The following is a 15614-nucleotide window of genomic DNA, read 5'->3' as shown; positions in this document are numbered from 1 at the left end:
CTTTCTCAATACTAGCTTAGAAAGTAGCTTTCGGACTTTTTGGACAAAAAGTCTGGAAAGCTCAGCACTAAGTCAGGTTTGAAGTATGGGAGGGACAGCTCTATGTAACATTCTATCAGGTCACTGTTAGAAGGTCTGGACCAAGAGAGATGAATGCCAAATTTAGGAGCCAGCCAGCTTGGCAGAGTCCCTGGTATATCTCAGGCCCTTGACTAGGCACTGGGGCTCTAGCGTAAGTAAGTCACTGACTCTACTCTTCGGGAACTTACACTTGAAATCTTGCTAGCTGTGGTTAAGATGATTCAGTCCATATTGTGAAGGCTGACTGGTAGCCACGTAACTCACACAAGGGACAGATGTAGCTGGGAGAATGGATGAAATTGCTCAGAGAGAAAGTCATGCTAGAAGAACAAAGAATATACTGTTGGAGAATACTCATTCTTTTCACTTATGTTTGGTTTATGTCAGTGGGGAATCCTGGTTAAACATAGGGTTTGGCAGCAAATCAGACTAAGCTGGGTTTAAATTTTATATATCAATTATGCCTTCTTGGGCAAGTCACTTCAACTCTCAGAAAGTCCAAATTTACTATTTATAAAATGGTGAGGCTAGCAGAATCTATCACATGGGACTGTGGGGACTTAGAAAAATACATGTAGAGTATTTTGCATAGTGCCTGGCAGAGAGCAAAGGGCATGGTTAAGTGGTAACTGTTATTGCTGTTTAGGCACATATTGGCAATAATTAGTTTGTCCTGATTAGAAACAATTAGATGGTATCTAACCTGGAATTCAAACTAGGAAATTAAACTCCAGAGCGAGTCTGGTTTAGCCTAGTGCTTACCCTGGACGGAGCTCTGTTCTTGGTACCTTGCTTTCAAAACATGGTGGCTATCACTTTTATAACATTTGTCATGTGTTCCATGGGTATTGCACACATTAAAAACTGCATTCTCTTGAAAAACCTGGCACTAATTTTCTGCCAGGATAATGGTCTCATGCAGTTTTTGGTCTGGGGTATGAGAGGGTCCAGGCTGTTAGGCTACAGCCATGTGGGCGCTGCGTGGGAGCCAGACGCCTGCGCTGCTCCAACCGCCAGGGGGCGGTGCTCCCCGGCGCGGCCGCGAAGAGCTGCACCGCCCACTCGCCACCCCCCCCACGTGGGTCCGAATGGTTAGGTCCGCCGGGCAGGTAGCGCGCTTCCGCGGCTTCCCTCCGCCCCTCTCCCTTCCCCCATTGGTAGGGGCTGCGGGTCCGGGCGGAAGTGGGGCAGGCGGGCGGGAGTGAGGCGTCGTCGTTGTATATTCATGAGGCGCGCGCAGCCCGGCATGCTAATGAGGCGGGGCGCGGCGGCTGGCTAAAGAACTGCTGGCTAAAGAGCGGCTGGGCGGCGGCGGTCGCGGAGCTGCCGGGCGGGAGCGGCGTAGGCGCGGGGTTGCCGGCCAGCGTGAACCGGGAATGGAGCCGCCCGGCGGGGGCCTGGGGCCCGGCCGCGGGACCCGGGACAAGAAAAAGGGCCGGAGCCCAGATGAGCTGCCATCGGCGGGCGGCGACGGCGGCAAATCTAAGAAATTTGTGAGTGTCCCTCCCATCCGGCTCCTGCCTGGCCCCGTAAGCGCCGTCTGGACCCCTGCAGCCGGCCCCAGGGACGCGCCTGCCTGGCTCTGGGGAGCCGCCCCCGCGCCTCCCTTCCTCGTTTCGCTCTGTCCGCGGCTCTGCAGCCCGACATCCTCCCCTTCGGGACCTCGGGAAGCCCCGGAGTCCCACCCGGCTCTTACCCCGGCCACCTCGGGGCTTCCCTCGCTCCCTAGCCCGCACATTTTGCCCTCCCGCCCGCATATCCCCGGCCGTCTCTCAGCCCCGTCTCTCCCCTCTCAGCCTCACTTCCTTTCTTCTTCCTCCAGTACCCGAACACGCCTCCTCTTTTTTGGTCCCCTCTTCTGGGTCCATTTTCTCTTCTTACCCTTACCCCTTTTTTGGTATTCTCGTATTTCCTTCTCCTAAAGGTCACTTCCTTCTCCATGATTGATCCTTTTTACCTGCTAACTTTCCTCCCGCCCAGTCCCCTGGGCCCTCCGCCGGGTGTCACCTGATAATCCTTCCCCGCAGGAATGTTACCTGACTTGAGCCCTACCCCCCTCCTTCTTTGGACATTTGTCCTTGCGATTACAGGCATGGGTTCCTGCCCAGGTCCTATGGTCACTGGGGCATGACGTTTATTTGCTTACCAGTATTTCTCTATCCAGAGAACCTCTCTTCCCTGTTGCTCATCACTTTTCAGAGGATTAGAACTCTCATGATTATGCCCTTCTTGACGTAGGATGGTGGTAAATCTCTCCTGTGGGAAGAAAGTTGGACTGCGAGTTCAAGAAGTTTGTAATTGAATTGGTTTTTTTTACATTTCCCATGATAACCATCTCCTCAACTCCTTTTCTACTGCCTCTTGTGCCCCAGGGCGACTACTGGCGTCCCTTTGCGTGCCTGTAGAAGAGTAGCCTTTCCTCAAAAGCCAGTTACTTTCAATCCGAGTCTGAAGGAATATTAATATACGTGTAACCCTATCATATTTCATTACCTTTTGTCCACACCATGGCCTCTCTCCAGGGAGCCGTTTGGTTGCTTTTTGCTATAAAAGCTTTGTAAGATATGTAGCACTGTCCGGGAGAGGAAGAGTCTTGAATATTGATGCTCATTATAATAGCTAGTTATAACTGTAGCTCTTTTGTCTTCCAGGTATTTATGCCCTTAGCCTAGTGTATCTTTCTACTAAACAAATGGCTTGTAACTCTTACCTCTTTCTCTTAGTTCCACCTCCCAACATTTTGACCCAGCTCCATAAATTTGGGAAGAAAAGTGATAAAGCAATGGAAACAGGAAGAAAATGTTGTTTTATGACTAGAGGGTTGAGATGTTAACCCTGAAGGGTTAGGTGTTTAATTCTAAATAGAATTAAAATAGTGACTCATCTCTTCCTATTTCTATTCTAGCAAGACCAAGTGCTCCTGGACTGCCCTTTCCAGTGATATCCGAGATGTCAGTAACCACCTGTTTTTATCTGGTGAACATCTTTTTTTTCCCCCTAGAAATATAAGGTTAAGAGTATTGACACCCGCTCCTCCTTTGGTGACTAAAGCAGCATTTTTGTATCTTTCTTTAGGATAATGATTGACCCCTCCCCGCCATTAGCTTTCCTTCCAAAACTTAAGTTCTAGGGCTCATATTCCTTCTATTTCTATATGTTTTTGTTTTGATTTTGTTTCCATGAGTACTGTTTGACCTTCCTCACCCGAATTCCAGCTATTACTGTTGACTTGTGGTGACCTCTGTGACTTGTTTTCAAGTCTTGAGTATAATTTTATATGTACCCTATTTTATCTAACAGTTGTTTATTTCACAAATTTGAGAAGTCTACTATGTGTGTGGTGCTGTAAGGTGAGAAACCTGAGGAAGCTCAACCCCTTTTCACCTGTCTTTTGGAATGTCCATGAAGTCTTCTATATGTTTAGTGGATTTGGCTCAGGGTTGTTGTTATTTGCTTTAAAGAGGGTGGAGCTGAACCAAGTTCTCTTTTCTTTCTGCGGTGTTAGTCTTAACCCTTAATCTGCTGAATTTTTAAGACTAGATAGCTCAGGTAATTAGGAAAATTGCATTAGTAGCTAGGGAATTGGAAGGTTTCTAGGAAAGTAGTGCTGCTTAACCCTTTTATTGCTAGATGTAACCTATCTCAAGGCATCAGAATATTCTTTCTTCCTCTTGCTCTTTTTCTGAGAACTCTGTGGAAATGAGAGATGAGGAGGAGCATTGCAATCCACTTCTCTTTGTGTCTCTGTGGGTGGGTGGAGTGGGCGAGATTGCTGGTGTGCTTTTGATACCCGTGGCTTAGTTTTCTTGAACTATAGGCTAAAACAACTCAAAGCTCTTTGGCCGCCTCCACCTTTTCTAAAATATGTGTCCTCTGGAGCTCCATTAAGAATGTACTTTATAAAACTGCACTGGTTTGGACTAAGTGTGACCGAAGGTGGTTTGCATTTGAGGGATTATAATTCCTTTAGCTGCTACGTACCTTTCCTGGCTTATGCAGGTTCTAAATACGGATTAACTGATGAGAACACAGAGCTCGCAAATTGTCTAAGATCTGCTCTTACCCTCTGAGGCATCTTGTGTGGAAAGGAGATGGAGTCTCAGTTTAAAAGTGGTTGGGCATCATCTTTTAAAAACACATGATTGTTAGGGGTGCTGACAGTGAGTGGCTGAAGCCAGGCTGCCTGGTATTACCCCTGGGTTCTTCATGAGTCTGTCTTCTCCCGGGCCACGAGCATACTGCTTCTCCAGCATTATTCCATTTCCTTTAACAAGTCCTTAAGGTGAAGGAAAATAAAAATCCTAGGTGAACAGAGGGTTTTCTGACTTTTCAGCAGTGATGAATGTGGGTGTTAAATAGACTGATTTCCAAAATATACATAAGGGGAGTAAGTAGAACCAGGATGTTAGGAGACTGCAGAGTATGCCTGCATTTAATAGACTTTGCATGCATTCTCATATAATCGGGAAAGTGATACATTCTAAGAGAGAATATTGCTTCCTGATTTAACTAGGAGCATAACTTTGTAAAACATTAATTTTGGTGTGGGATTAGAGATAATTTTTTTTTTTTTCTGAGATGGAGTCTTGCTCTGTCCAAGGCTGCAGTGCAGTGGTGCCATCTCGGCTCACTGCAACCTCCACCTCCCGGGTTCAAGCGATTCTCCTGCCTCAACCTTCCAAGTAGCTGGGATTACAGGTGCGCGCCACCACACCTGGCTAATTTTTGTATTTTTAGTAGAGACAGGGTTTCACCATGTTGGCCAGGCTGGTCTCGAGTTCCTGACCTCGTGATTCTCCAGCCTTGGCCTCCCAAAGTGCTGGGATGACAGGTGTGAGCCACCTCGCCTAGCTGAGAGAATAATTTTTACTATTATTAAAATTATTGTTATTACAATTATTAAAATTTGTTTAATTTTGGATGCCTATATTGAGTTTTGGTCATGTTGCAGTTACGCAGTCTTCTAAATGCAAAGTAATAGAGTATAAATGTTTAGTTGTAGACTCCTGTCCAAAAGGAGAGAAATTAAAGGTAAAGGATGCCAGGCAGAATTTTAAGCAGATATTAGGAAACAGAATATGAAAGAAGTGGAGTTGTTCATGCAGATTTCTGCTTATATCCTCTTAAAACATGAACTTTAATCCAAAAGTTTGCAGAAAACTGAAAAATATACAGAGAACTTTGTACACTTTTTTTTTTTTTAAACAGATTATAAACGCAAGGATTATTTAGTTTGGAAAGAGGGAGGGGAGCCTACAGGAATGTTAGTGAGATGTTTGAGATGACAGAATGATAGCTTAAAAATTTCTGCCATTCTTCCTGCCTTGTCTTAAGGACAGATCATGAGTCTACTTGGTGTGGTTACCTGTACTTTCTCAAAGAAAATTCTCCCTCATGGGAGGCGAAAGTGAGGGAATGCCTTGGAATTAAAATCTCTGCCTTGGGAGAGGTGGTAAATTGTTTTAAAAAGAGCTGAAAATTTTATGACCGGTAAATTATGTTTATTATGAAAGCTAAGAAAATAGTGAGACATAATTTAATTTTGTTGATGGTCAGAATAATTTTATTTCATGTGTCATAGAATAACCTTTTGTTATTCCCCAAGGCCCTTGGTATTTTATAAATGTATTGCCAGGTTAGTCTTGGGAAGTGTTATCTATCTTCTGTGAAATGTAATAGAGATTTAAAAGATAAGTTAAATGTCACATATGATTTAGAAGAACAGGTTAAAATAATTTTTATTGATAAATACTAGATGTTATAGAGAAGCAAAGAGTTTGTATATGCAGGTTTATATATCCCTTTTTATGTCTCAGTAGCTGAAATTATTCATGGCTACAAAAATCATCCCCATTTTGAAGCAAACTTTGTATTACTTAAGTGGTTTTCTTTTTTCGTTGAGCCTCCTTTTCTCAATGACCTTTGTTTGAAAGCAGTAGGCAAAAAATTCATTTTGTGCTACCAGCAAAGCATTGGATGTTTGCCTCTCCTTGGGGTTAGGTGAGGCAAAGCCATACTCTCCCCTTGCCTGACTGCCTGTCACCTCCTCCCTCTGTTTTTATTCCTTTCCTACTTCTGTGGTGGCTGATTTGAGCCCTATGAATAGCCAGGCCTTTGGGGAATTAGGGGCAGTCAGAAGCTATTGATACTAAAATTTCTTAAAACCTTTCTGCTAAAAATTGAAAAGTAAAGAATACTTTAATTACCATGAACATATTTTACTGTATTTTCTCCTTTATTTTTCCTTTTTTTTTTTAACAAATTTCTTAGGATCCAGAAACCCTTTTTAAGAAAGTAAAAGAACTACTGAAGGAAAAGAGAAATAGACCAATATTTTAATGAATTTTACCAATGATTACAAGATAACTCTCATTGTTCTTTCAACTTTGAAATTCTTACTTCCATCCATTATTAAATCTTACTATGAATGGTACCCTTAAAACTTCAGAGTTGGAAGGAACTTTAAATGTCATCAAGTCCAAACACCCACTCAGTGCAACAGTCACTTCTTGCAGTTGTAGGTTGGAAACATCAAGGGGCTAAGAGGTGGAAACTGGATAAACAAATGGTGGAGGAGGAGCAGAAATTTTGGATTCTGCATTTCCTTTACTAAATTTCAGGATCTTGGGAATGGCTGGAGTAGTAGAAAGAGATTATGTAAAAGGAACAGATTTACTACAAGCTGTGAGACTGAAAGGAAAAAGATTAAAGAAATTGGCCCTCTATTGCTTGGCGCTGTAACAGTTAGGGAGAGTCAATTTGCCCTTTAAATATTTGTTTAAATTTCTTTCCTCCAAGGTGGGAATAGAGCAGATAAGGGAATGCAAATGAGAATTAGCATAACAGAATTGAATTAAAGGAAACATTCTCACATGGAAGATGGTAAAATTCCATCCTTGATGGTGGTTATGACTGGTCCTTAGTAGCTACCTGGGCATTTTGTTAGGGTGGCAAATACAGGTAGAGTTTATGGTGTCCTGTATAATTTTCTGGAGTTCTGATTTTGTAACTCATTTCCTGTCTTGTGAGTAGTGTCATGTGACGGCTTTGGATTTGTAATTTCTTTTAAGATTTAAAATACTGTAAGGACCCAAGACAGGATGATTTATAAACCATTTTTGATACTGAAGGTCACAGAAAACCAAAGAGCATACGTTGGTAGTTGGCCTTACGTCTTAGATCTGTCTGTGTTTTATTTTCACTGTCAGAACTTTAGGATCAAGTAGAAAAGATACCCTTCATCTCTATTTTTACAGCATTATTGATATATTTATATATATCAATGTATAATTAAAATACAATAAACTGCATATTTATTCATGAAACCATTTCTGTAGTCAAGATAATGAATATAGCAGCCACCTTCAAGTTTCCTGCTTCCGCCTTTGTTATCCTTCCCTCTCACACATCCTTGTCCTCCCATCTCCAGATTACCACTGACTTTCTTTCTGTAACTGTAGATTAGTTTGTGTTTTCTAGAATTTTATATAAATGGAATCATACAGGATGAACCCCTTTGCTGGGGGCTTCTTTTATTGTGATGTTTGGTCTTGTATAGATCAATGGCTTTTTCCTTTATATTGCTGAGTACTAGTACATTGTATGGATTTACACAATTTGTTTATTCATTTACCCTATTGATGGACATTTGGGGTGTACCCAGTTTCGGGAGTGCAGTTTTTGTCTGAACATTCACGTACAACTTTTTGGGCTGGACGTATGTCTTCATTTCTCTTGGGTAAGTACCCATGAGTGGAATGACTGGGTCATATGGTAGATCTGTGCTTAATTGAGAAATTGCCAAACTGTTTTCCAAATTTGTATCATTTTTACGTTCTCACCAGCAATGTAGAAAAGTTCCAATTTCCTGTCAACTCTATGATCAGTCTTACATTTTAGCCATTCTAGTGGGTATGTGGTGATATCTCAGTATACCTTATTTATTTTTTATTTTATTTTTTATTTTTTGAGATGGAGTTTCACTCTTGTTGCTCTGGCTGGAGTACAGTGGCACAATCTCGGCTCACTGGAGCCTCTGCCTCCCAGGTTCAAGGGATTCTGCTGCCTCAGCCACCTGAGTACCTGGGATTACAGGAGGCTGCCACCACACCCAGCTACTTTTTGTATTTTTAGTAGAGATGGAGTTTCATCATGTTGGCCAGGCTGGTCTTGAACTCCTAACCTCAGGTCATCCACCCGCCTCGGCCTCCCAAAGTTCTGGGATTACAGGCGTGAACCACTGTGCCCAGCCTCAGTCTACTTTAATTTGTCATTCCCTAATGATGTTGAACATCTTTTCTTGTCCTTACTTGCTATTTATATCTCTTTCTTAAGAATCTGGTCGGCTGGGCGCGGTGGCTCACACCTGTAATCTCAGCACTTTGGGAGGCCGAGGCGGGCGGATCACAAGGTCAGGAGATCGAGACCACAATGAAACCCCGTCTCTACTAAAAATACAAAATATTAGCCGGGCGCGGTGGCGGGCGCCTGTAGTCCCAGCTACTCAGGAGGCTGAGGCAGGAGAATGGCATGAACCCGGGAGGCGGAGCTTGGAGTGAGCCGAGATCACCCCACTGCACTCCAACCTGGGGGACAGAGCGAGACTCCGTCTCAAAAAAAAAAAAAAAAAAAAAAAGAATCTGGTCAAGATTTTGCCCATTTGCTATCAATGTATCTTCCTTGAAGAATCTGCTCATGATTTTTCCTCCCTCCCTCCCTTTCTTCATCCCTCCCTTCCTCCCTCCCTCCCTCTTTCTGTCTTTTGTCTTTCTTTTGTCTGTATTTCTTTTATCTGTTTTTCATTTTATCTTTGAAATGGTGGTCTCACTGTTGCCTGCAAATTGGAATGCAGTAGTGCAGTCATGGCTCACTGCAGCCTTAATCTCCTGGGCTCAAGGAATCCTGCCTCAGTCTCATAAGTAGCTGGGACTACAGGCGTGTGTCACCGCTTCTGGCTGTCTTTTTATTTTCTTAACAGTGTATTTTGAAGAACCAAAAACTTTATTTTGATGGAGTCTAATTTTTTTTTTTCGTTTTTGTTGTTTGTGTCATACTTCAAAAATCTTTGCTAAAATTATGGTCGCTAAGATTTTCTCCTCTTTTTTTTTTTTTTTTTTGAGATGGAATCTCGCTCTGTCACCCAGGCTGGAGTGCAGTGGCACAATCTCGGCTCACTGCAAGCTCCGCCTCCCAGGTTCACGCCATTCTCCTGCCTCAGCCTCCTGAGTAGCTAGGACTACAGGCGCCCACCACCACGCCCAGCTAATGTTTTGTATTTTTAGTAGAGAGGGAGTTTCACTGTGTTAGCCATGATGGTCTCAATCTCCTGACCCGCCCGCCTCGCCTCCTAAAGTGCTGGGATTACAGGTGTGAGCCACGGTGCCGGCCTGTTTTGTTTTTTGTTGTTGTTAAAAGAGAATGGGGCCGGGCGCGGTGGCTCAAGCCTGTAATCCCAGCACTTTGGGAGGCCGAGATGGGCGGATCACGAGGTCAGGAGATCGAGACCATCCTGGCTAACACGGTGAAACCCCGTCTCTACTAAGAAATACAAAAAATAGCCGGGCGAGGTGGCAGCGCCTGTAGTCCCAGCTACTCGGGAGGCTGAGGCCGGAGAATGGCGTGAACCCGGGAGGCGGAGCTTGCAGTGAGCTGAGATCCGGCCACTGCACTCCAGCCTGGGCTACAGAGCGAGACTCCGTCTCAAAAAAAAAAAAAAAATAAAAGAGAATGGATCTCACTTTGTTGCCTGGGCTGGAGTGCAGTGGTACAATCATAGCTCACTGCAGCCTTGAAACTCCTGGGCTCAGCCTCCCCAGTACCTGGGACTGTAGGCATGCACCACCATGCCTGGCTAATTTTTTTCTTTTCTTTTTTTCTTTTTTTCAGGCAGGGTCTCACTCTGTCACCCAATCTGGAGTGCAGTGGTGCACTGACAACTCAGTTGCAGTGTCGACTTCCTGGGCTCAAGCAATCCAATTGCCTCGGTCTCCTGGAGTATCTGGGACTACCGGCATGCACCACAATGGCTGACTGATTTTTTTATTTTTCATTTTTTTAATTTATAATGATGGGGTTTCACTATGTTGCCCAGGCTGGTCTTGAACTCTTGGGCTCAAGTGATCCTCCTAACTTGGCCTCCCAAAGTGCTGGTATTAAGGCATGAGCCACTGCACCTGGCCTAATTTTTTTTGTTTTATTTTTGTAGAAATGGGGTCTCGCTAGGCAGGGTACGGTGGCTCACGCCTGTGATCCAAGCACTCTGGGAGGCTGAGGTGGGTGAATCACAAGGTCAGGAGTTTGAGACCAGCCTGGCCAAGAGACCGGCCTGTCCAATGTGGTGAAACCCCGTTTTCTACTAAAAATACAAAATTAGGCCGGGCGCGGTGACTCATGCCTGTAATCCCAGCACTTTGGGAGGCCGAGGTAGGCGGATCACGAGGTCAAGAGATCGAGACCATCCTGGCCAACATGGTGAAACCCCGTCTCTACTCAAAATACAAAAATTAGCTGGGCGTGGTGGTGTGCGCCAGTAATCCCAGCTACTTAGGAGGCTGAGGCAGGAGAATAGCTTGAACCCGGGAGGTGGAGGTTGCAATGAGCCAAGATCGCACCACTGCACTCCAGCCTGGCGACAGAGTGAGACTGTCTCAAAAAAGTAAAATATAAAAATTAGCTGGGTGTGTTGGCGGGTGCCTGTAATCCCATCTACTCGGGAGGTTGAGGCAGAATTGCTTGAACCCAGGAGACTGAGGTTGCAGTGAGCCATAGATCATGCCGTTGCACACCAGCTTGGGCGACAGAATGAGACTTCAACTCAGAAAAAAAAAAAAAGAAAGAAATGGGGTCTCACTATGTTGCCCAGGCTGGTCTCGAACTCCTGGCCTCAAGTGATCCTCCTGCCTTGGCCTCCCAAAGCGCTGGGATTACAAATGTGAGCCACTGTGCTCGGCTGCTCTCTTTTCTTCTAGAACTTGTATAGATTTAGCTTTTAAATTTGCCTCTTTTCTATCGTGCATATGTGAGTTCCACACATTCACCTTGGGATATAAATTGTCACCTGTGGTCAACACAGAACATTTCTGATACTCTGAGGATTTCGGGACTTTGATTTCATTTATCGTGGAAACTTTTTTTTTCTTGTTAGGTGGTGGTGGTAGCAACCTTTTGTTTTCCTGTATTCAGTATGCTACAGATTGTATAATGCCAGTCTTCCTGTTTATAAATATTAATGAATGTTTAGCATCTTTATAGATAAGGAAAATTAATTCGTTCTGGACTAGGGTAAGGAATAACAACAATAACAGTAGCAGTAGTAAAAGCAGGTGTTCGTTGCATACTTAACTGTATCCCTAGTGCAGTGCTGAAGAGCCTTAGATTTATTATCTCATTAATCTCTACATTGACCTTAAAAAATAGGTACTGTTATTATTCCTATTTTATAGGTAATGAAACTGGAACTCAGATCAAGCAGCCTGCTTGATGACGTTGAACTAGTTAGTTACAGAGCTAGGATTGATACCTAGGTCTAGCTGATTCAAAACTCATGGACTTATTCACTACATTATACTGACAGTTTATGTGTGTCTGGTTTTTGTGTCTGCAGTGTAAGAGTATTCACTGCTAGGAATTTCTTAGAAAATTTTGGTGGTATTCCCTTAGAGTTCTTTGGTCATCTGCAGTCTATCAAAATGAACTGGATTCTCCTAGAGTTCAGCTGGCAGGAAAAAAGTACTAGGCTTAGATGTAAAAAGGGTAGTGGCTAAATGCCTGTTTTTTTGCATTTAGTAATTTAGACTTTGAAGCCATTGGAAGAATCTTAATTAAACATTTTGTAGGCATGAAAAAATAGCTTTTACAGTACTTGCAAAACCTATCTTTCCCTTGGCTCATGAGTTATTAGGATGATGCTTAAATTATTATTTTTTAATGTAACTATCTATCTCCTTTGTAAGTAGAACAGCTCTAACAGCATCACCTGTCAGGAGTTTTAGTTGTTTAAATTGCTGAGAGCCACAAGTAGTGGTAACAATGTTACAGGGAGGGGGAAGCTGTTACTGGACCATCTCTATAGTTATCCTTTTTATATTTTAGGTTTGACGTTTGGTATTCTTAAAGACCTCTGTTTGTGCCCCTGAAATTTGACTGTTGTAATGATTGCAAATGACTAATAGCCAGAATCTCTTCTGAGTCTGGGAACTGCTGACGTTTGTTCTTTAGACCTGGCAGTTATTTGCCAGTGGTTAATAATTAAGACATTGGCACAGAGGTCCAAGTACCTGGAACTGGGATTTGTTTCTGATGACTGGTAGTGAGGAGCAGGGAATAGAGTTTCTCTTGATTTCCTGAGTCTACACGTATCTACTCTAGATCCAAAGACTGACCAAGAAGTCATGAGAGTGTCCTATCAGGTTCAGTTCTTGCTCTTTAAGAAATTGTAATTTCAACCATGCCTATAAAAGAGGGATAGGAAAAGCTCTAAGGCTACGATCTTAGACTTCCGATGCTGTAGAAATTCATAGAAGTGAGGGAATTAAGTGGAAAGGCTACTGGAGTGACAGAAGACCTACGTTTCAAAATCTTAGAATGCTGGAGTCAAAAGGATGCTAAGAATTATCTAATTCAGCTCCTTTTGTTTTTTTGTTTTTTAAGAGTCAGAGTCTTACTCTTGCCCAGGCTGGAGTGCAGTGGTGCAGTCATGGCCACTGCAGCCTGGAACTCCTGGGCTCAAACAGTCCTCCCACCTCAGACTCCAGAGTAGCTGGGACTGCAAGTGCACGCCACCAGGCCCAGCTATCAACTCCTTTACTTTATAGATTAAGAAATGTCGACATAGACAAGCGATCTGTCCAAATTTACATCTAGAAATAGAACCTTTATCTCCCACCCCCTCTGAATTATTCTTTCCATTTGTAGCTGCTTAGTTGTGTCTTTACCACTAATTAACCATGTGAACTCTAAGCAAGTTATTTTACTTTTCTTCGTCTTTTTATCTCTTGTAAAATTAGGGGGTTATTGTGAATCATATCTAACATCTCTGCTAATGCCCCAGATTCTGTAAATGACCCAGAATGTAATTGCGGGCAGTGTTACTTAGCTTCCTAGAAGATGGGGGATATGACTGGGTCTTGAATAAAATCCAAGATTTGGCAGAGTAGAGAGGGAAAGGATTCATGAGATGGGGAGCAGTAGAACAAAGGCTTATGTGTGAATGTGTGACTGTAGTAAATAGAAATGGCCTGATGATAGCAATTATATGCAGGTCAGTAGAACCATTTAAGAAAGGTAAAGCCACTTCATAGAACCCTGGTAAGGGCTTTTAGGTTCCCTTTCTATAAAAACCTGCAGAAAGCAGGATTGAAAATTAGCATTTTTTAACAGGTTGTAATACATGTTGATGTCCATTTTTGGCCATGTGATATGTGGTGATGACAGTAAGTAAATTGGAATATCCAAGAATGAATAGTGTTAAGGTCAGTTTTCGGCAAGTTATTTCCGCTACTTAGATAGAGTTTAAAAAGTTAAGTTTATTTGATTTTCAGTCCTTATCAATTTTAATACATCGATCTTTTTAGACTTTCAGAAATTAATCTAGATTTTAAAAGATATGACTCTTCAGCTGGATCTCAAGGATATATACAAAAACTATGGGCTCAGATGGGTAATGCCATTGTGGAAACAATCTGAGTCTATCTTTGGGCCCTGTTGCTTCTTCTCAATGTTCTCTAATACAGTACAATTTAGCTTTTGATTGCATGCTTATTTGAAGTATTCTTATGTCTTTCTTGAATGCAAAAATATATGTTTATATCTTATTCTGGGGTCTTATCTCCCATGTAGATTGTAAGGTTTCTAAGAGTAGTGGTAGTATTTAGCTCATGTTAGTTAATATCCTTTATGTATTTTATATTTTAGTTTTAATGTTAACCTTGGGCATCTTTTTTTTTTTTTCCCTCATCTTAAGGTTTGCTTTCTTTCTTTCTTTCTTTTTTTTTTTTTTTGATAGCCTTGGGAATCTTATTATATTCAAGGCTCTCTTTTCTGTGATCTAATATAGGAGATTGACAGTTTTGAAAACATTAATTCTCTCTCACCAAAGTAACTATGGGGCAGAGAGAATCACTAATGTAACTGTATCTGATCAGAAGAACTCTGTTGAGAAGAGATTATTATTTATCTCTGGAGAGATATATAGTTTTGACTTGTGTTTAATGAAATAATATGTCTGTAGGATTAAAAAAACCTCTACATTATTTTATATAGTGTAAGGCTATCAACTTTTATTATTAAAAATGAAAGCAGGCACTTTGGGAGGCCGAGGTGGGCAGATCACCTAAGGTCAGGAGTTCGAGACCAACCTGGCCAACATAGTGAAACCCAGTCTCTACTAAAAATACAAAAATTAGCCAGGCGCGGTGGTGCCCACCTGTAGTCCCAGCTACCCTGGAGGCCGAGGCAGGAGAATTGCTTGAACCCGGGAGGTGGAGGTTGCGGTGAGTCGAGATTGCGCCATTATACTCTAGCCTGGGCGACAGAGCGAGACTCTATCTCAAAATAAATAATAAAAATGAAAGCAGGATTTAACTCAGTGCCCTTAGGGATTGTTAACATACATTTAAAGTGAATGCTAAGTTCCCGTATTATTTGAATCTATTAATATGATCTTTAATGGCTACAGAAATATTAAATGAAGAGAACAAGGGAGAGTTTTCAAGTCCTCAGGATATGTCTGGATATCCACAAAAAGTACTAGTGGCAGTAGGAGTGCACCATTTTTTTCATAAGCACATATACTCCCACCCAGAGCTATAAGAGTTTCTTCAGTTCCTTCATTTGGCCGTAGAAGCAAAATAGTTTTGGACTATTCTAAAATTATTTCATCTTGCATGGGGCCTAGAGGGATATTTTTAGTTTTCTTAGTTTTTGTGAAAGATATGTGTCAGGCTTAGAGGTCTCTAGTGATTTCTTTCTTGATTCTTGTATTTTTAAAAGATGGGAGTTGGTCTTAGTTAGCAGCTCTTTGCATCCGCCAGTGCTGTTCGTTACTTAGTTCTAGGTCTGTGGGTGACGTCTGTTTCCTGTGATGGAAACCGCAAGAAGAAGTGGTGAGAAGCCACTGTGGGATATGTATTATCAGGCAAGCAGCAGGCATTGGGCTGCCCTCAAAAAGAGCAGTAGTACCTAAGTACAGTCTTTAAGAAGTCGAAAGAGACCCTAGAAATGATCTGACCCAGCCTCTTGAAATGAGGAGGACACTGAGGCCTAGTGGTATTAAGTTGCTCAAAGTCGTATAATTAGATGACTTAGTTTTAGACTCCACTAATATTTTTTTCAATATTCTTTCTCACATTTCTTTGTCATTGCTAAACTTTGTAACTGTGCCTTGTCAGAGTGTTTCCTTAAGCAAAATACCACTGGAGAAGAATAAATACTGATAGGCATTTTGTATATGAGAACTGGATGATGATGTTTTGCTTTTAGATGATGTGCTAATGATTTTTTATGTGTGCTTTTTTTTGAAAACATATATATTTTTG

General features: G+C 42.3%; 1 protein-coding gene across 2 annotated transcripts in view; it reads left to right on the top strand.

Annotated features, from left to right (window-relative positions):
- Positions 1-1373: 1373 nt before the first annotated feature.
- DIAPH1 (diaphanous related formin 1) overlaps positions 1374-15614 on the top strand; it is a 106201-nt gene continuing 91960 nt past the window's right edge. For both annotated transcript variants that reach the window (XM_045394960.3, XM_065545902.2), the window contains exon 1: positions 1374-1574. In XM_045394960.3, coding sequence (XP_045250895.2) covers positions 1458-1574 — 117 coding nt within the window. In that variant the 5' untranslated portion in view covers positions 1374-1457. The remainder of the gene's footprint in view (positions 1575-15614) is intronic.

The sequence above is a fragment of the Macaca fascicularis genome, chromosome 6 (assembly GCF_037993035.2).
Source record: "Macaca fascicularis isolate 582-1 chromosome 6, T2T-MFA8v1.1".
Lineage (NCBI taxonomy): Eukaryota > Metazoa > Chordata > Mammalia > Primates > Cercopithecidae > Macaca > Macaca fascicularis.
This window is presented reverse-complemented; position numbering and strand designations above follow the sequence as displayed.